This window comes from Haemorhous mexicanus, chromosome 1 (assembly GCF_027477595.1).
Source record: "Haemorhous mexicanus isolate bHaeMex1 chromosome 1, bHaeMex1.pri, whole genome shotgun sequence".
In the NCBI taxonomy this organism is placed as follows: Eukaryota; Metazoa; Chordata; class Aves; order Passeriformes; family Fringillidae; genus Haemorhous; species Haemorhous mexicanus.
In genome coordinates, this window is record NC_082341.1 from 157,176,976 (window position 1) to 157,197,181 (window position 20,206).

General features: G+C 50.0%; 4 protein-coding genes and 1 pseudogene across 4 annotated transcripts; 3 read left to right on the forward strand and 2 right to left on the reverse strand.

The window, feature by feature from the left end:
* Positions 1-1,891: 1,891 nt before the first annotated feature.
* Positions 1,892-2,996, reverse strand: LOC132338536 (feather beta keratin-like; annotated as a pseudogene).
* A 2,684-nt stretch (positions 2,997-5,680) lies between these two features.
* On the forward strand, positions 5,681-6,512 carry LOC132338591 (feather beta keratin-like). The gene has a single exon (XM_059868305.1). It carries the CDS (start codon positions 5,699-5,701, stop codon positions 6,038-6,040), a length of 342 nt encoding a protein of 113 aa, XP_059724288.1. The 5' UTR covers positions 5,681-5,698; the 3' UTR covers positions 6,041-6,512.
* Positions 6,513-8,765: 2,253 nt separating this feature from the next.
* On the reverse strand, positions 8,766-9,188 carry LOC132338580 (feather keratin B-4-like). Its single transcript, XM_059868295.1, has one exon. The coding sequence runs from the start codon at positions 9,169-9,171 to the stop codon at positions 8,785-8,787; it is 387 nt and encodes a 128-aa protein (XP_059724278.1). The 5' UTR covers positions 9,172-9,188; the 3' UTR covers positions 8,766-8,784.
* Positions 9,189-12,282: 3,094 nt separating this feature from the next.
* LOC132338598 (feather beta keratin-like) lies at positions 12,283-12,987 on the forward strand. The gene has a single exon (XM_059868317.1). The coding sequence runs from the start codon at positions 12,442-12,444 to the stop codon at positions 12,817-12,819; it is 378 nt and encodes a 125-aa protein (XP_059724300.1). The 5' UTR covers positions 12,283-12,441; the 3' UTR covers positions 12,820-12,987.
* A 3,208-nt stretch (positions 12,988-16,195) lies between these two features.
* Positions 16,196-17,124, forward strand: LOC132335576 (feather beta keratin-like). The gene is made up of 2 exons (XM_059862303.1): positions 16,196-16,362; positions 16,559-17,124. Exon 2 carries the CDS (start codon positions 16,579-16,581, stop codon positions 16,954-16,956), a length of 378 nt encoding a protein of 125 aa, XP_059718286.1. The 5' UTR covers positions 16,196-16,362; positions 16,559-16,578; the 3' UTR covers positions 16,957-17,124.
* Positions 17,125-20,206: the final 3,082 nt, after the last annotated feature.

The window sequence follows — 20,206 nt, forward strand, 5'->3', positions numbered from 1 at the left end:
TTATCTCTGGGTTACTTGGAATAAGGAAGACAAGATTCTGCTGGACAACATCCAGAGTATGACCTTGAGGATGATCTGGGGCTGAAGGTTTGGGACAGCCATTGGCCATGACATTGGGGCATTTTTTCAGGCAGCTTCTCTGTCAAATCATAAGGTGGGAAGTGTTTTGTTTCCCTCAGCTTTGCTGTATCTTGTCCCACTATTGGGGATGTGTCTGTCTGAGCTTGGCAGGCAGAATAAAAGGTGTCCATTGGCAGTCCATTCAAAGGTGGCCTATTTTAATGAGCTGGTATTGGTTCCAGCCTTGTTGGATGAGGGGAGAGGGAACAATATCATGTACCTGGACTTGTGCACAGCATTTGTTCCTGTTCTAGACAGCATCTGTGTATTCACTCTGGAAAGATGTGGAGTTGTGGTTGGACCATGTGGTGGATAAAGAATGGATGGGATGGTCTAACTCAAAGAGGACAGTCTAAGTCAAGCTGTTGTGTCTCCATGTGTGTGGAGAAAAGGGATGACTGGTGACAGGCAGAAGCTCCTATTTGTTGGGAAGGATGAAATTTTGACAAGAAAGTCTCACAGATATGTATGCTTAGCAGAAAGATTTTTAAATGTGGGGTTTGATGAAGGAATAGAGATGGAAGCAAATTTTGATATAGAAGAAAAGAATTGTTGAGCTAGTTTTACTTGGTAACTAAGGAGGCAAAGGTTATGTTAGTTACACGGGGTTTTTATGAATTAAAGCAAAGGATAAACTCACTTTAAACAAGAAGATGTTTTTACTAAGCAGAAGGATAGCAGAAGCAAACCAGTAAGCAAATGTTGCAAGTAGAAAAAAGGTCTCAATTTTTTACTTCAAGAAAACTGAAAAAACAACTTTTATCCTAAATTGCAATGTACTAACTTTTAGTGATTAGAGAATAGTAACATGAATATAGTAATTATAGTAGTTATGATAGGCTATAGATAAAAGTTAAGGTATGCATTGGTTCCACTGTATTAGGATGTTCAGCAAAGAAAATTATATAATGCATTGTAACAAAAACTAAAAGGTCTTTAGGCTTGCTTGCAGCTGGAGCTGACAGCTGTAAGCACAAGCTCTGTCGCTCACAACTTCAGACTGCTGTAACGTCTTAGATGTAATAAACTGCATTTTAAGGAGCCGCCCGGAGCCCCACATCTCTCATTTAAGCTCTTACGCCTATTGGGACCAGTATTATTTCCCATCTTTGTCAGGGACATGGACAGTGGGATTGAGTGGAATGCTCAGCAAAATCAGAGGCCAGAATGAGCTGAGTAGTGCGGTTGGTTGTCTGGAAGGAAGAGCTGGCATCCAGATGGGCTGGAACAGGTTGGGGCAGTGGGATATTGTCAGTTTCATGAAGCTGAATGTGGCCAAATGCAAGCTCCTTCACTTGGTTTGGAGCAATGCCAAACATGGCTGTAGACTGGACAATGCAGGGGTTGATAGCAGCCCAGAGGAGAAGGACCTGGGATGTTGGTGGATGAAGAACTGAACATGCCTTGGCCATGAACACTCACAGACCAGAAACTCCCCATGTCCTGGGCTCATCCCCACAGCATGTGAAGCAGGTGAGAAGGGAATTCCATCCCTCTGCTCTGCTCTTCTGAGACTGGAGATGTGTACTCAAAAGACATGGACATGCTGGAGCAGAGCTGTAGATGACCCTGGAAGACGATGAGGGTCTGGAGCAACTGGTGTCCAGACAAAATGGAAACAAGACCCATACATGTCTTCTATCAGAGGCAGGGATAGACCTGCATTCGTCTATCCAGTCCTGGGATCAAGCGAGTGAAGGATTTTTGGGATCCAAGGGAACAGCAAAGTGTGCCAGTGTGTGCCCATGAAGGAAGAGGACACTTCACAATGTGCAATGCAAAAGAATTTTATTAAGGCATGAAGAACAGAAAAAGTCTTGAGCAGCAAGTGGAAGAGGCCCGGCTGAGGTACAAGGAGTGCAACCACCAACTAAGGCCCCTTGGCTTGCAGGTTTGGCCAGAGCATCAAGGACTTCCTGCACCACAGTGGGAGCAGAGGAATGGTAGAGGTGCCCGATGGTCTCTGGCTTTGGAGAAGGGGTTTGTCCAGAGGGGTCTGGACAGAGCCAAAGGGGCGATGCAGAGCAGGGAGCGGGAGGCAGATGGGCCATGTTTGCAGGCAGTGTGGCCTGCTGCCTTGCATGGTGCAATGAGAGCTGAAGCTGGAAGTGCTGAGCCCATTTGAGAGCCTTGGCCCAGAGAGGCATGCTCAGTGCCTGAGATGGTTTCCAGGGAGTGGGGGGTTGGTGTCAGGAGTGGTGCTGAAGGCCCTTAGCAGTTGTAGCCATAACCCCTTCTGCCATAGCAGCCCAGGCCTCCCAGCCCATAGCCAAATCCACAGCCGTAGCCAAGACCGGAACCAAAGCCACCAAATCCACCAGAGATGGGCTGTCCCTGCACACTGAGCTCAGTGCCCAGAGCAGCCGAAGAGGTGGATCCGACGGCGGTGTTCTGGGGGAAGGAGGTCATGATGGGTCCTGGCAGGGTGACCAGCACAGGGGAAGGGTTGATGATGACGTGGGAATCCTGGCATTGCAGGGCACAGGGCTCGTTGCAGCTGTTGGCCAGCGGGGTGGGTCCGCAGGGACGGCAGCGGTCGTAGCAGGCCATGGGTGTGGTGTGGAGGGTGCCTGGAAGAGAGAGGGATGAGGGAGGACAGGGGTGTGGGGGTGTGAGGGGCAGTGATGCAGGAGCATGAGGGAGTGTGGAGGCTGTTGTGGGGCTGTGGGGAGGTGTGCAGGCTGCTGAGGCTGGGGCTGAGTGTGCTGGAAGAGAGGGGTGAGAGGTGAAGGAGCAGGAGGGTCAGGGGCTTAAGACTCACCTGGTTTTCAGCAGGAGCAGGTGGAGAAGAAGTGTGTGAGGGCGAGATGCTCTGGGCCAGCTTTTATGCTGGTCCTGGAGGGGCGGGACAGCCTTGTCCCATGGCCTTGGGGCATTTTGCAGGCAGCAGCTCTTACCTGGCCCAGCCAGGTGATTCATGAGGTGGGGAGTGTTTTCCCTCATGCAATTCTGCAATTACATGTTCTCACCCCGAGGCCCTGTCCATCTGACCTTGGCGGCAGCTTTTAATTGCAAGAATTAGTGACCATTTTCTTGTTGTGGGTGCATTTCAGGACATGTAGAAGATTCAAACAACTCCGAGGACAACTGATGTGTCATCAATGAGGACACACCATGGAATAATCACATCATGTCCCATTTGCCTTCTTTCCTCCTGCTTGAAAGAGCCTTCAGCTGTGTCAACTTCTTGTTTTAAGTATATTCCAGTCCCATGAGTCTCCTGGAATTGGTCTTGGTCAACCATGTCCATGTCCTTGTTGCACTCTTCAGCCCTATCAGTGGTGTATGACACGACAATCGACCTCCTCATCTTCCTCGTTTGCTTTTGTTATTACGTGTTTCCTAAGTCTCTCCTGGTAATAGCTGGGGCTTTTTGTATCAGAGGATCCATGGCCACCTCATGCTCCATTTATGCTCCATCAGGATCACAAGGTCGAGTGCTATTTTTGACAAGGGAACAGCAACCAGTGTCACTTTCCTGGAATTCTATCAGGGCCTTAAACCTTAAACCACAGGCCATCCTTATCTCTAAACAGCAGACACGTGGCTTTGAAGGGTTGACTGATGAATAGATGAGTAATTGTCCCCCTCATGTTTCTTCTTCTCCTTATCTTCCATGAGGTTTCCTTGGATGAACCCACACAAGACTGTCAGGAGCACAGGACACCTCCTTAAGTCATATGGATTGTTTTCCCAATGGCATCTCCAATGGCAAAGGCCAGGAATATAGACAAGGCTGGAGAGATGTAGCCAAGGTAGGGAGGAAGAGAACGCGATCAAAGGGGCAGATGCTCATCCCCAGAACACCTGCAAAGCTTAGAGCAGCCTAAAAAGGGGAGCTGGGGTTGTTTAGCCTGGAGAAAAGGAGACTCAGAGGTGACCTTATCACTCTCTACAACTTCCTGAAGGATGTTTGTAGTCAGGGGTTGGTCTCTTTCCCCAGGTTCTGGCAGAACAAGAGGACATAATCTCAAGCTGCATCAAGGAAAATATCAGTTGGATATTAGCAAAAAGGTTTTCATTGAAAGAGTGATAAAGTTCTGGAATGATCTGCCCGAGGAGGTGGGGGAGTCACCATCCCTGGATGTGTTTAAAACAAGACTGGATATGGCACTCGGTGCCATGGTTTAGTTGAGGTGTTAGGGCATGGTTTGGACTTGATGATCTTGAAGGTCTCTTCCAACCCAGTGATTCTGTGAATTCTGTGCATTCTGTGAAAAACTCTGTGAGGAAATGGGGTCCCTTTTCACCACACAAAACACAGCACACCAGTGCTGTGGGGTGACCTCACTGATGACACCCCATCTCCACAAAGCTATGGTCACGTCTTCAACCCATCCTGACATAAACCATCAAGATCAATATTATACTTCTAATACTCACACTTGAAAGATGCTGCCAAGGTCAGGTGGACACAGCCTCAAGAGAAGGATGTGGAATTGCAGAATCACACAGAGGAAAGCCAGCACCAAGACAGAGAAGGAAAGAGCAGCTCCCTAACTGTCCATTAGTAATTACTACTTTTTGCTAATAGGAACACCATATTACATTTACAGGATATAAGTTATGAAACTCTTTGGCTTGAATGCAGAATAAACGAATTGATGTCACACACCAGGCTGGAAAAAAAGGAATGGGCCCACATTTGTTGTTGGCTATTGGATTTCTAAATGAGATCAAGAAATATGCTTTAAATGATAGCATAGCTTGTTGGATAAAATTTAGAAAACAAAATGGACAATAACATGGGAACAAACGCAGCCTGAACAGCCTCTACTTTCCAAGATCCTCTCTCAATCCCATTCAAGACACAAGAGCAAGAGCCCACATTCATCCATCAGGAGGAATTCCCAGGCACTGGCACCTTGCCCAATAATTGCAGAGTGACCTCCCCAGGACATCAGCAGCTTCTTCAGCATTCCTGGGTGGAACACTAAGACTGATGGACATCCTGTGGCACAAAACAGAGTACCAGTCTTCACAAGGCACCCACAAACCACAGCGCACAAGGCCCACGGATGACATTGCACCTCTGCTGGTCTCTGCTTGTTCATTCAATATTCACATTCATTTACCCAACAATCAAATCTACCCAAAGATCAACTCCCACTCTAAAGCTGCCTCCAAGGTCAGATGGACAGGGCCACAAGGGCAGGATATGACACAGCAGAATTCTGTGATGGAAAACACTCTGCACCTCATGAGTCACCTGGCTGGGCCAGGTAAGAGTTGCAGCCTGCAAAATGCCCCAAGGCCATGGGACAAGGCTGTCACACCTCCCCAGGACCAGCATAAAAGCTGGCCCAGAACCTCTCTCCCTCACACACTTCTCCTCAAGCCTTCTCCTCCTGCTCCTGCTGACAACAAGGTGAGCCTCAATCCCCTGACCCTCCTGCTCCTGCACCTTCACCCCTCTGTTCCAGCACACTCAGCCCTAGCCTCAGCAGCCTGCACACCTCCCCAAAGCCCCACAACAGCCTCCACACTCCCTCAAGCTCAGGAATCACTGCCCCTCACACCCCCACACCCCTGCCCTCCATCACCCTTCTCTCTTCCAGGAACCCTCCACACCACACCCATGGCCTGCTACAACCGCTGCAGTCCCTGCGGACCCACCCCGCTGGCCAACAGCTGCAACGAGCCCTGTGCCCTGCAATGCCAGGATTCCCACGTCATCATCAACCCTTCCCCTGTGCAGGTCACCCTGCCAGGACCCATCATGACCTCCTTCCCCCAGAACACCGCCGTCGGATCCACCTCCTCGGCTGCCGTGGGCACTGAGCTCAGTGTGCAGGGACAGCCCATCTCTGGTGGATTTGGCTATGGCCTTGGCTACGGCCTTGGCTATGGCCATGGATTTGGCTACGGGCTGGGAGGCCTGGACTGCTATGGCAGAAGGGGCTATGGCTACAACTGCTAATGGGCCAGCCTCAGCACCACCCCTGACACCAACCACCCACTCCCTGGATCACATCCCAGGCAATGGAGATACATTTCTGGGCAAAGGTTGTGAAAGGGGCTCAGCATTTCCAGCTCCTGCTCTCAGGGCACCAAGCAAGGCAGTAGCCAAGGGGCCAGCCCAGGCTGCCTGCAAACATGGCCCATCTGCCATCTGCTCTTCTCCTGCTCCCTGCTCTGCATCGCGTCTTCAGCTCTGTCCAGTCCCCTCTGGACAAACCCCTTCTCCCAAGCCAGAGACCATTGGGCACCTGTGGTGTGCTCCTTCCACTGTGGGGCAGGAAGGCCTTGGTGCTCTGGCCAAACCACCTGTAAGTAAAGCAGCTTGGTTGATGGTCACCCTCCCTGCACTCCCTATTTGCCCTTCTCTTTCCCAATGGATGCTCACGACCTTCCACTGTTCTTTCAGCTCAATAAAATTCTCTTGCATTACAGCCTCAGATGTCTCCTTTCCTTCACTGACACACACTAGCACACTTTGCCTTTCTGGTGCATTCCAGATTTCACTTGCTTGATCCCAGGCCTGGATTCACTAATGCAGGTCTAGCCCTGTCTCTAATAGAAGCCATGTATGAGTCTTATTTTCACTTTACTGGACACCATTTGCTCCAGACCCTCATCATCTTCTGGGGTCATCTACAGCTCTGCTTCAGCAGGCCCATATCTTTCATATCCTCGGGTGTCCAGAGTTGAACACACATCTGCAGTCTCTGAAGAGCTGAGCGGAGGGTCAGAATCTCCCCTCACCTGCTGCCCACGCTGTGGTGATGAGCCCAGGACATGGAGGGGTTTTGGTCTGTGAGTGCACATTGCCAGGGCATGTCCAATTCTTCATCCACCAACACCCAAGTTCTCCTTGGGCATGATCTCAATCAACTCATTACCTATCTATCATCCATTAGTGACATTGCTATGTGTCTGAGGGGACAAGAATGCCCAGCTCATTATTTAGGGTACTGAACAGAGTTGGCCCCACAGATCCGACTCCTGGGCTGCAGTACTGGTGATTCACCTCCATTTGCACTTTGGGCCACTGATCAGACACCTCTGGCCTCAGCCCCTCTCAGTCCCCTCACTGCACTCTCAGGCAACCTGGACCTGCTCAGTTGCTCTGATAGTGTAGAATGGGAAGGAGTCTTGAAGGGTGCACAAAAGGGTTGTGTCCAACAGCAGCACCAGCTCTCTCCTCATGCCCAGGCTGTCACTGGCACAGAGCAAACACAGAGCTCAGCCAAGCACCTTTTCCTCAAGGGAAATACTCCAAGAGAACTGGCCTCAGCTCTGGGCACTTGCCACATCTCAAAGCCCCAGAGGCCTGGCTCATCCCTCCCCTGTGTCTGCTCCCATTTTCATGAAGGGCAAATTCTTCCTGAAAAGTTTGATGGGGTTCCAACGCTGGTGAATGATGGAAGAGCAACTGATATCATGTACATGGACTTGTGCAGAACATTTCTTCCTGTGGCAGAAAACATTTTTATCTCTGACCTGGAGGGATGTGAAGTTGACAGCTGGAACATCAGCTGTGGGGTGGAAAATGGACAGGATGGTCACACTTACAGAGTTGTGGTCAATAGCTCCATGTCTGTGAGGAGAACAGGGATGAGTGGTGACCTACAGAGGCTCATATTGGGAACATTATCACTTCCCATTTTGTCAGGCACAGGGAATTGAGTGTCCCCTCAGCAAGAATGGGAATGACATCAAGGTGAGCAGTGTGCTTGATTGTCTGGAGGGAAGGGATGGCATCCAGAGAGTTCTTAACAAGCTGGGGTGGTGTGATTGTCATGAAGGTGAACAGGACAAAGTGCAGCATCCTAAATCTGAATTGGAGCAATCTCAGTAATGGATATTGGATGGTTAATGAGTCAGTTCAGAGCATCCTCGAGGAGTAGGACTTGGGGAGTTGGTGGATGAAGAATTGGACATGCCCTGCCCATGTGAACACACCAAACATAAGCTGCCCATGCCATGGCCTCATTGCCACAGTGTGGGCAGCAGGTGAGGAGGGAATTCTGACGCTCTGCTCTGGTGAGACTGGAGTTCTGTGCTCAGCTCTGGGGCCTCAATGGTAAGAACCTGCTTGAGTGGATCTGTATAAGGGCTGAAGAGATAGTGAGGGACTGGAGCAACTGCTGTGTAGCCAATGTAAAAGCATTGGGACGGGCTTGTGTCAGAGGCAGTGATAGATCTGCCTTAGTGTATCCAGGTGTAGGGTCGTGCAAGAGAAGTGTTTGTGGTATGTACCGAAAGAGCAAACTGTGCCAGTGTGTGCCCGTGAAAGAAAAGGAGACATAAAAATGCTGCAATGCAAGAGAATTTTATTGAGGCAAAAGAAGAACAAGAAGTCATGAGCAGCAAGAAGAAGGGAGCTGGTTTGAGTTGCAAGTAGGGCGACCATCAGCTGAACTCCTTTGCTTGCTGGTGCTTTGGTCAGAGCATCAAGGCCTTCCTGCTCCACAGCAGAAGTAACCTGATGGTGAAGGTTCTCAATGGTCTCTGACTTGAGAGAAGGGATTTGCAGCAGAGGAAACTGGACAGAGCTGAAAGGGAGCGAGAGAAGAGCAGGAGGCAGATGGGCCATGTTTACAGGCAGCCAGGCCTGGCCCCTTGGCTGCTGCCTTGCTTGGTGCCCTTAGAGCAGGAGCTGGAAGTGCTGAGCCAGTTGAAAGCTTTGACCCAGAGTGTCAGGAGTGGTACTGAGAGGTCTTAGAAGTTGTAGCCATAGCCCCTTCTGCCATAGCAGCCCAGGCCTCCTAGCCCATAGCCATAGCCAAGGCCATAGCCAAATCCACAGCCATAGCCCAGCCCATTGCCAAATCCACGGCCATAGCCAACGCCATAGCCAAAGCCACCAAAGCCACCAGAGATGGGCTGTCCCTGCACACTGAGCTCAGTGCCCACGGCAGCCGAGGAGGTGGATCCGACGGCGGTGTTCTGGGGGAAGGAGGTCATGATGGGTCCTGGCAGGGTGACCAGCACAGGGGAAGGGTTGATGATGACGCGGGAATCCTGGCATTGCAGGGCACAGGGCTCGTTGCAGCTGTTGGCCAGTGGGGTGGGTCCGCAGGGACGGCAGAGGCTGTTGAAGGGCATGGGTGTGGTGTGGAGGGTCCTGGAAGAGAGGGGGATGAGGCAGGGTCATGGAGGTTTGGGGGTTGTGATGAGTGGTATGGGAGGGTGAGGGAGTGTGGAGGCTGTTGTGGGGCTATGAGGAGGCATGAGGGCTGCTGAGGCTGGGGCTGGGCGTGCTGGAACAGAGGGGCAGGGGTGCAGAAGACAGAGGGTCGGGGTTTGAAGCTCACCTGGTTGTCAGCAGGAGCAGGAGAAGGCAAGAGGTGAAGTGTGTGAGGGAGAGAGGCTCTGGGCTGTCTTTTATGCTGGTTCTGGAGGGGTGTGACAGCCTTGTCCCATGGCCTTGGGGCATTTTGAGGCAGCAGCTCTTGGCTGGCCCAGCCTGGTGAGTCATGAGGTGGGGAGTATTTTCATTTGCAGAATTCCACAATGTCATTGGTTCTTGAGTCTGTGTCCATCTGACCTTGATGGCAGCTTTGAAATGAGAGTTGTTATTTGGCAGATTTTAATTGTTGCGTGTGTCTGGGAAATGGCTGAATAAACAACCAGAGCCCTGCAGAGTGGCGATATCATCAGTGATGTCATTTTGTGGCATTTGTGTGGTGTGGTTTGTGGGTGCCTTGTGAAGACTGGGACTCTTTTTTGTGCCACTGGATGTCCATCAGTCCTTGTGTTTCTCCCAAGAATGATGAGGAATTGCTGATGTCCTGGGGAGGTCACTCTGCAATAACATGGAAATGTTATCGTGCATAGCAGTGTTCCTACAGATTAAAGAAATGTCATGGCCTTGTGTCTTGAACTGAATCAAGAGAGAACATCTGGAGAAGTAGAGGCTGGTCTGGTTTAACTTGTTCTGGTGTCATGGTCCATTTGGACTTCTCATCTTTACTTGACATTGTACTCTGTCATTTAAAGCATATTCCTTGATCTCATTAAGAAATCCAATTAACAACCCAGCTTGATCCTTTTTTTCCCAGGCTGGCCTGTGATGTCCTTGCCTTTAATCTGCATTAATCCCTTAAATTTTCATATCTCATATCCTTTTAATCGTAATAATCTGTTGCTGCTAGCAAAACCCAGTCATTACTAATGGTTGGTCAGCACAATTGTCTTCCCTTTTATGTCATGGTGTGGGCATTCCTTTGTGGAATTCTGCAGCTCCATGTCCTTCTTTTGAGGCCAAGTCCACCTGACCTTGGTGGCAGATTTTAAGTGACTTAGAGGTTAAGGGAAGGTGTTGATGCTGTGTGTCATGGTGGGCTGGAGACATGTCCAAAGCCTTGGAAACATGGGGTGTCATCAGTGAGGTCATCCCATGGCACTGGTGTGTCCTGGTTTTTGGGTGCATTTGTTGTCACAGACATATTTTCTGAAAAATCCTTTTGCTAGGATCTTTCCTCCTGAGAAGCTGGGAAGGTTCAGCTTCTCCAAGTTTTGCTACTTTGGAATGTGATTTGGAGAATTGTTTACCCAGCATGTGATGTGTTTTTAATTAATGGCCAATCACAGGTCCAGCTGTGTAAGGACTCTGGTCAGTCACAAGATTTTATTATTCATTCCTTTCTAGCTTTCTGAAGACTTCTTTCTGTCTTTCTTTAGTATAGTCTAATACATTATTTTCTTTTAATATAATATATACCATAAAATAATAAATCAGCCTTCTGAAACATGGAGTCAAGATTCTCATCTCTTCCCTCATCCTGGGGACCCTCAAACACTGCCACACACTGTGAAGTGGGGCCTGAGTCATCACAGCTCTTCCAGGATTGTCTGGCTTTGCAGGAGCACTGCTTGTGAGGAAAATCCCTTTCCATTACATTCGCTGCATCCCCACCATGTTGCCAACATTCAGAGCATGTCTATATTCCCAGCCTTTCCTGCTGGAGATGGGAAATCAATCCCTGTGATTTAGGATGGCCTCCCATGCGCCCAAAGTCTTGAGTTGGTTCATCCATAGTGCTGGTCTCAGCTATGACCAGCAAGGTCACACTGTGGGGTGTGTTAGACTGTGCCTCACCCATGTAAAGGAAAAATGCTGAAGGGTAAGGAGAACAAGACACATGAGGACCACAGCTCCCGATGCTTTGATTAATCCACCTTTGAAACCCATGTGCCTGAGCTTTAGAAATGTTGAGGGAGTGGACTGTCCTGGTCCCCACCACTGGTATGGATCCCTAGTGGAAAAAGGACGTGGACATGGTTGACCGAGAGCACTGCAGGGACACCGTGACACTGACAGGACTTGGGTATCCTAAGAACAGGACAAGGTAAGAAATCTGGGAGTTCTTTCAGGCAGGAAACTAGAATGCAAAGAGGAGATGTCATCAATATGCCATGGTATGACCCTACTGAAAACACCCTCTGGAGAGATGATAGCTACGTGACAAAGGCCACGTGGACATGCTCTGGTTAGGTGACCAAGAACTGGAAAAGTACTGGACCCAGCTAATCTGAGCCCCTGCACCTGCAAGGTCACTGTGGCCTTGAGCATAGCTGTAGCATGATAACAAGATGCTGTAGCTGAGAAAGAGACATGAGAAAAAGGAGATGAAAGTTGTAAAGGAATAAGGAAGTAAAGGGGGGAACGGATATCTATAGTATACCTAATAGATTGCTTAGCTTACAGAATATGCATGAGTTTATTATTTGTTGTGCATAAATGTCTGACGCTCTAATAAATAAACGAAGCTTGCTGAACTCTCATATTGAGAATCCAGAGACTTCCCTCACTGCGACAACACCCCAATTACCCAAAGATTCGACTGAGTATTTTACGTGTCCTAACACACACCATAAACAAGATAATGCTCATCCATTCATGCAATTAAGATGTTCTGCTAAGGTCAGATTGACACAGCCTCAAGGGAAGAACACAGAATTGCAGAACTGCAGAAAGGAAACACTCCCTACCTAATGACTCACCAGGCTGGGCCAAGCAAGAGCTGCCGCCTGCAAAATGCCCCTAGGCCATGGGACAGAGCTGTCCCACCCCTCCAGGATCAGCATAAAAGCCAACACAGAGCCTCTCTCCCTCACACACTTCTCCTGACAACTTCTCCTTCGCCAGTCCGAACAGCCAGGTGAGCCTTAATCCCCTAACACTCCTGATCCTGCACCCCAGGCCCCTCTCTTCCACCACGCTCAGCCCCAGACTCAGCAGCCCTCACACCCCCCTACAGCCCCACAACACTCTCCACACTCCCTCACCCTCCCATACCACTCATCACAACCCCCAAACCTCCATGACCCTGCCTCACCCCTCTCTCTTCCAGGACTCTCCACACCACACCCATGGCCTGCAACAGCCTCTGCCGACCCTGCGGACCCACCCCGCTGGCCAACAGCTGCAACGAGCCCTGTGCCCTGCAATGCCAGGATTCCCACGTCATCATCGACCCTTCCCCTGTGCTGGTCACCCTGCCAGGACCCATCATGACCTCATTCCCCCAGAACACCGCCGTCGGATCCACCTCCTCCGCTGCTGTTGGCACTGAGCTCAGTGTGCAGGGACAGCCCATCTCTGGTGGCTTTGGTCACTTTGGTGGCTTTGGCTACGGCCTTGGCTATGGCCGTGGATTTGGTTATGACTGTGGATTCGGCTACGGGCAGGGCTATGGCTATGGCCTGGGTGATGGCTATGGCAGAAGGGGCTATGTCTACAACTTCTAAGAGACCTCGGCACCACTCCTGACACCACCAGCACTGGGATCTGCAACAGCTCATACAAGCAAAGCACCTCAGCTGGTCCTTGTCCTACTTGCACCTCACACCAGATCCCATCTTCTCCTTTCTCCTGTCTCATCATTCTTGGCATCAATAAAATTTTCCTGCATCAAAGCCTGATACGCCTCCTGTTCTTCTGTAATTCCAGTGGTCTCACAGCCTTACCAAGCACATTCCATGCCTCAACAGGCCTTTGGGCTATGTGCAATAACACCTTCCCTCACAAATATCTCAAAACAACTGATAAAACAACAGTCTTAGTATGCACACAAGATGACACCTTCAAAATCATGACACAAACCCATCATCTGATAGACCAAAGCCCTGGTCGCATCCATGCCCTCCTGGATTGTCAAGGAAATGGTATTCTCTCTGTCATCTGTATGGCAGTTGTCTTCTGTTAAGCGGGCACTTTTCCTTATCTCTTCCACAGCCACTCCTCCCTCGAGGGAGACATCTGCTGATAACGGTCTATTGAATGTCACTGCATGACTGATAAGAACTTCAGCATCCCATTGGGAGATGCTCTGCCCAGAGGGAGGAGCCAATCATTCTACCCAGATATAATCTTGAGATTCTGGAACTTCAACACGGCTTTTCTCCACTGGAATTTTCCCAGAGGAACAGCTCCTCTCTTCCACTGGATCTTCAGAGGAAGGCTACACCTTTCTATAGGTCCCTGCTGCAACATAACCACACCTTACACTCCAGGAGGGCTGCAGCCACAATTCCGATTGGACCGCTCCCAACACCCTGACCCACAGCGTGTTAGGTTGTGTTCTGATTCTGACAGGGTTGTTTTAGTTTATTGCATTGTTTATTTTTTCTTTTTGTGTTCTTCCCTAGTAAAGAACTGGTATTCCTGCACCCATATTTTCACAAAAGAGCTGCTTAATTTAAAATTTATAGCAATTTGGAGGGAGGGGCTTCCATTTTCCAATTCATGGGATGTTCCTGCCTTCCTTAGAAAATACCTGTCTTTCAAAACCAAGACACATGCTCTCCTGGGTACAGCTTTGGTCAAGTCACTCTGTGTCAGCACACACTTGCCAAACTCTCTTCCCCACCACGACTCTTGGACCCCTCCATAAATAAGAGACCTACAATCTGCCACATGGGCACGAAATCTGGAGTGCAAGTGCTTCAACTTCCCTGCTCAAGCAAGACCAACATCAGCAGGATTCCCAGCACCATGGATAGTTCTGTACTGCATCAACCAGGACCACCAGTCCAACACCTTTTCCACTCTGTGACTGACCACCGTCAAAATGAGAAATTCTTGCCTTCTTAGCACATGGAATGCAATCCGTTTGCCCTTTGCCCTTGCCCTCTTGTCTTGCACATGTGTACTGCTGAGAACAGCCAGGCTCCCTCAACTTCATTCTCTGCCATCAGGGATTTCTGCACACTGATGACACCCCCGTCCACCCTCATCCCCTGGGAGTCCCAGCTCTCACAGTTCCTCATCCTGGAATGATCCACCAAGCCCTGTGGAATCTTGGTGGTTCTGAACTGGTCACTATTCACTAACTCACTAAGTTGACTTCATTTCACACTGGAGAGACTCAAATTGCACACAACACATCACATGGGACCTCACCAGTGCTCAGAAGACACCAAGAGTCTCCTCATCACATCATCTCCCTGCCTCATCACAACAATTCTCCCCAGTCCTGACGTGAGACAGGTTTTACCTTTTCCCACAACATTACAAGGACACCTCCTGCCCCATTCCTTCTAAACCTGAACCACTCTGAAAGGCGTTTTCAGAGACACAAACAATAGTTCCAAGTGACACCCAGATATTTCTTCCAACCTGGCATGAGTCCTCACATGAAAAAAGGCACTTGGAAGAGACCCTTGCTGAAGTCCAGCAGATGTCGAGAACCCAGCAAGTTTTCAGTGTTGGCCCAGGGGTCAGCACTGGGGTACTTGCTGCCATCTGGACTTGGGGACACTGACCACAAGCCACTGGCCCCAGCCATTCATACCTTTCTTAGTCCACTCCCCTAAGCACTGACACCTCCTGGACATGTCTGGGTTGTTGAGGATCATGCAATGCTTGTCTCCAGCAACCCTGGTCAACTCCCAAATTCTGCTTCTGACAATCACAAGTGGCCTCAGCCCATGGCACTCAGCCCAAGGGATGACTGAAAATATGAAAAATTCTGTGGCTAGACTATCACCTGAGAATTCACTGACCACATGTCAATTGAAAGGTGTCATCTGAGGTCAGCCTTTCAAAACTGGGATAAATGTGTGGAGGGATGGAAGGCAATGGAAGGTGCAACACCTCCTCCTTGGCAGAGCTGCAAAGCCCAGACCAGCCTACCAGAACTGCTAGAATATGGGGGTGATTTAATTTAAATAAGAATGCACCCCAAAACCACAGCTCACGATGGCCGTGGGGTGACCACAGTGATGACACCCCACCTCTCCAATGCTTGGGTCACATCTTCAGCCCTCCCTGACATGAACCAACAACAGAAAAATGTGGCCGCAGAGTACTCACAATTAAAAAATAATGCCACGGATGAACAGGGCCTCAGGAGGTGGATATGGAATTGCACAATTCCACAAAGACAGGCACCCACCTTGTCACGGAAGGACCAAGGAGCTCACTGATTGTTCATTAGTAAATGTTGGTTGTTTGCTTACAGGAACACAATGTTAACAATGAGATAGGAAACTTGTGGCCTGAATGTGGAATAAGCTAATTGATGTCAGAGACAGCCTGGGAAAAAAGGGATCAAGCCCAGTTTGTTGGTTCATTACTGGATTTCTTAATGAGGTCAAGGAATACAGTTTAGATGGCAGAGGACATTGTCATGTGAATTGGAGAAATCCAAATGGACCATAACACTGGAACATGTTCAGCCTGAACAGCCTCTCATTTTAAATGTCCTCTCTCTTGATCCCATGCAAGACAAAAGGCCATCAGTTCTCTTTCATCTATCACAAAAGGCTTGCAGGCATTGGGATCTTGCCAAGCCATTGCAGAGTGACCGCCCCAGGACATCAGCAGCTCCCTCAGCATTCCTGGGTGACACACAATGACTGATGGACATGCAGTGTCATGGAACAGAGTCCCAGCTTTCACAAGACACCCACAAAACACAGCACACAAGTGCCACTAAATGACATCACTGATGTGATCACAGATCTTCAGGGCTTTGATTGTTCATTGACCCCTCCCTGACACACGTGGAACAATCAAATCTGCACAAATACCAAATTATTAAAGCTGCCGCCAAGGTCAGATGGACACGCCATCAAGATCAGGACATGGAATTGCAGAATGGTATGAAGGAAAACATTCCCCGCCTCATGACTCACCAAGATGGGCCAAGCAAGAGCTGTTAGCTGCAAAATGCCCCTAGGCCATGGGACAGAGCTGTCCCACCCCTCCTGGACCAGCATAAAAGCCAACCCAGAGCCTCTCTCCCTCACACACTTCTCCTGACAACTTCTCAGCCTACAGACAACCAGGTGAGTCTCAATCCCCTGACCCTCCTGCTCCTGCCCCTCTGGCTACTCTCTGTCCACATGCTCAGCCCCAGCCTCAAAAGCCCTCACACCTCCCCACAGACCCACAACACTCTCCACACTCCCTCACCCTCCCATACCACTCATCGCAACCCCCAAACCTCCATGACACTTTCTCATCCCCCTCTCTCTCTTCCAGGCACCCTCCACACCACACCCATGGCCTTCAACCATCTCTGCCGTCCCTGCGGACCCACCCCGCTGGCCAACAGCTTCAACGAGCCCTGTGCCCTGCAATGCCAGGATTCCCACGTCATCATCAACCCTTCCCCTGTGCTGGTCACCCTGCCAGGACCCATCATGACCTCCTTCCCCCAGAACACCGCCGTTGGATCCACCTCCTCCGCTGCTCTGGGCACTGAACTCAGTGTGCAGGGACAGCCCATCTCTGGTAAATTTGGTCACTTTGGTGGCTTTGGCTACCACCATGGCTATGCCCATCAATTTGGCAATGGCTGTGGATTCGGCTACGGGCAGGGCTATGGTTACGGACTGCGCGATGGCTATGGCAGAAGGGGCTATGGCTACAACTTCTAAGAGACCTCGGCACCACTCCTCACACCACCAGCACTGGGATCTGAAACAGCTCCTACAAGCAAAGCACCTCAGCTGCTCTGCGTCCTTCTTGCACCTCACACCGGATCCCATTTTCTCTTTTCTCCTATCTCTTCATTCTTGGCATCAATAAAGTTTTCCTGCATCAAAGCCTGATATGCCTCCTGTTCTTCTGTAATTCCAATGGTCTCACAGCCTTACCAAGCATATTCCAAGCCTCAACAGGCCTTTGGGCTATGTGCAATAACACCTTCCCTCACAAATATCTCAAAACAACTAATAAAAACATCGGGCGTAGAAAGCACAGGAGGGGACACATTCAAGATCATGACACAAACCCATCATCTGATAGACTACAGCCTAGGAGGCATCCTGAATTGTCCCAGCTCGCTCAGTTCCTCATCCTGGAATGGTCCACCAAACCCTGTGGAATCTTGGTGGTTCTGAACTGGTCACTATTCACTAACTCACTAAGTTGACTTCGTTTTCACACTGGGGAGACTCTCGAATTGCACACAACATATCACATGGGACCTCACCAGTGCTCAGAAGACACCAAGAGTCTCCTCATCACAGCATCTCCCTGCCCCATCACAACAATTCTCCCCACTCTTGATCTGGAGACAGGGGCTGCCTTTTCCCACAAAGATACAGGGACAACTCCTGCCCCATTCCTTCAAAACCAGAACCACTCTGAAAGGTGTTTTCAGAGACACAAACAATTGTTCCAAGTGACACCCAGATATTTCTTCCAACCTGGCATGAGTCTGCACAGGAAAAAAGGCACTCGGAAGAGGCCCTTGCAGAAGTTCAGCAGATGTCCAGAACCCAGCAAGTTTTCAGTGTTGGCCCAGGGGTCAGCACTGGGGGACTTGCTGCCATCTGGACTTGGGGACACTGACCACAAGCCACTGGCCCCAGACCTTCATCCCTTTCTTAGTCCACTGCCCAGGCACAGGCACCACCTCCTGGACATGACTGGGTTGTTGAGGATCATGCAATGCTTGTCTCCAGCAACCATGATCAACTCCCGATTCCTCCTTCTGACAATCAAAAGTGGCCTCAGCCCTTGGCACTCAGCCCAAGAGAAGACTCAAAATATCAAAACCTCTGAGGCTAGACTATCACCCAAGCACTCACTGAGCACGTGCAAATTGAAAGGTGACATCTGAGGTCAGCCTTTGTCAACTGGGATAAATGTGTGGAGGGATGGAAGGCAATGGATGGTGCAACACCTCCTCTTTGGCACAGCTGCAAAGACCAGACCAGCCTGCCAGAACTGTTAGAATTTGGGGGTAATTTAATTCAAATAAGAAGGCACCGAAGAACCACAGCACACAAGGGCCGTGGGGTGACCACAGTGATGACACCCCACCTCTCCAAAGCTTGGGTCACAGCTTCAGACCTCCCTGACATGAACCACCAACAGAAAAATATGACCTCTGAGTACTCCCAATTAAAAGATACTGCCACAGATGGACAGGGCCTCAGGAGCTGCATTTGGAATTGCACAATTCCACAAAGACAGGCCCCCACCTAATCAGGGAAGGACCAAGGAGCTCACTGATTGTTCATTAGTAATTCTTGGTAATTTGCTTACAGGAACACAATGTGAACAATGACAGGTTATGAGTTAGGAAACTTGTGGCCTGCATGTGGAATAAGCGAATTGCTGTCAGAGACAGCCTGAGAGCAAACGGGATCAAGCCCGGTTTGTTGGTTCATTATTGGATTTCTTAATGAGGTCAAGGAATACAGTTTAGATGGCAGAGGACATTGTCATGTGAATTGGAGAAATCCAAATGGACCATAACACTGGAACATGTTCAGCCTGAACAGCCTCTCATTTTAAATGTCCTCTCTCTTGATCCCATGCAAGACAAAAGGCCATCAGTTCTCTTTCATCTATCACAAAAGTCTTGCAGGCATTGGGATCTTGCCAAGCTACTGCAGAGTGACCGCCCCAGGACATCAGCAGCTCCCTCAGCATTCCTGGGTGACACACAATGACTGATGGACATGCAGTGTCATGGAACAGAGCCCCAGCCTTCACAAGATACCCACAAAACACAGCACACAAGTGCAACAAAATGACATCACTGATGACATCGCAGATCTTCTGGGCTTTAGTTGTTCATTGGCCCCTCCCTGACACACGTGGAACAATCAAATCTGCACAAATACCAAATTATTAAAGCTGCCGCCAAGGTCAGATGGACACGCCATCAAGATCAGGAAATGGAATTGCAGAATGGTATGAAGGAAAACATTCCCCACATCATGACTCACCAAGATGGGCCAAGCAAGAGCTGTTGCCTGCTAAATGCCCCAAGGCCATGGGACAGAGCTATCCCACCCCTCCAGGACCAGCATAAAAGCCGACCAAACACCTCTCTCCCTCACACAGATATCCTGACAGCTTCTCCGCCTTCAGACAACCAGGTGAGTCTCAATCCCCTGACCCTCCTGCTCCTGCACCCCAGGCCCCTCTCTGCCCATAATGCTCAGCCCCAGCCTCAAAAGCCCTCACACCACCACACAGCCCCACAACAGCCTCCACACTCCCTCACCCTCCCAGACCACTCATCACAACCCCCAAACCTCCATGACACTTTCTGATACACCTCTCTCTTCCAGGCACCCTCCTCGCCACACCCATGGCCTTCAACCATCTCCGCCATCCCTGCGGACCCACCCCGCTGGCCAACAGCTGCAATGAGCCCTGTGCCCTGCAATGCCAGGATTCCCATGTCATCATCGACCCTTCCCCTGTGCTGGTCACCCTGCCAGGACCCATCATGACCTCCTTCCCCCAGAACACCGCTGTCGGATCCACCTCCTCCGCTGCTCTGGGCACTGAGCTCAGTGTGCAGGGACAGCCCATCTCTGGTGGCTTTGGTGGCTTTGGCTATGGCCTTGGCTATGCCCGTCGAATTGGCTTAGGCTCTGAGTTCGTCTACGGGCAGGGCTATGGCTATGGCAGAAGGGGCTATGGCCACACCTTCTAAGAGACTTCGGCACCACTCCTGACACCACCAGCACGGGGATCTGGCAACAGCTCCTACAAGCAAAGCACCTCAGCTGGTCGTTGCTCTACTTGTACCTCACACCGGATCCCATGTTCTCTTTTCTCCTATCTCTTCATTCTTGGACTCAATAAATTTTCCTGCATCAAAGCCTGGTACGCCTCCTGTTCTTCTTTAATTCCAGTGGTCTCACAGCCTTACCAAGC

Excerpts from the sequence above, each read along its gene's own strand:
- LOC132338591 (XM_059868305.1), top strand. The coding sequence starts at position 5,699 with ATGGCCTGCTACAACCGCTGCAGTCCCTGCGGACCCACCCCGCTGGCC.
- LOC132338580 (XM_059868295.1), bottom strand. The coding sequence starts at position 9,171 with ATGCCCTTCAACAGCCTCTGCCGTCCCTGCGGACCCACCCCACTGGCC.
- LOC132338598 (XM_059868317.1), top strand. The coding sequence starts at position 12,442 with ATGGCCTGCAACAGCCTCTGCCGACCCTGCGGACCCACCCCGCTGGCC.
- LOC132335576 (XM_059862303.1), top strand. The coding sequence starts at position 16,579 with ATGGCCTTCAACCATCTCTGCCGTCCCTGCGGACCCACCCCGCTGGCC.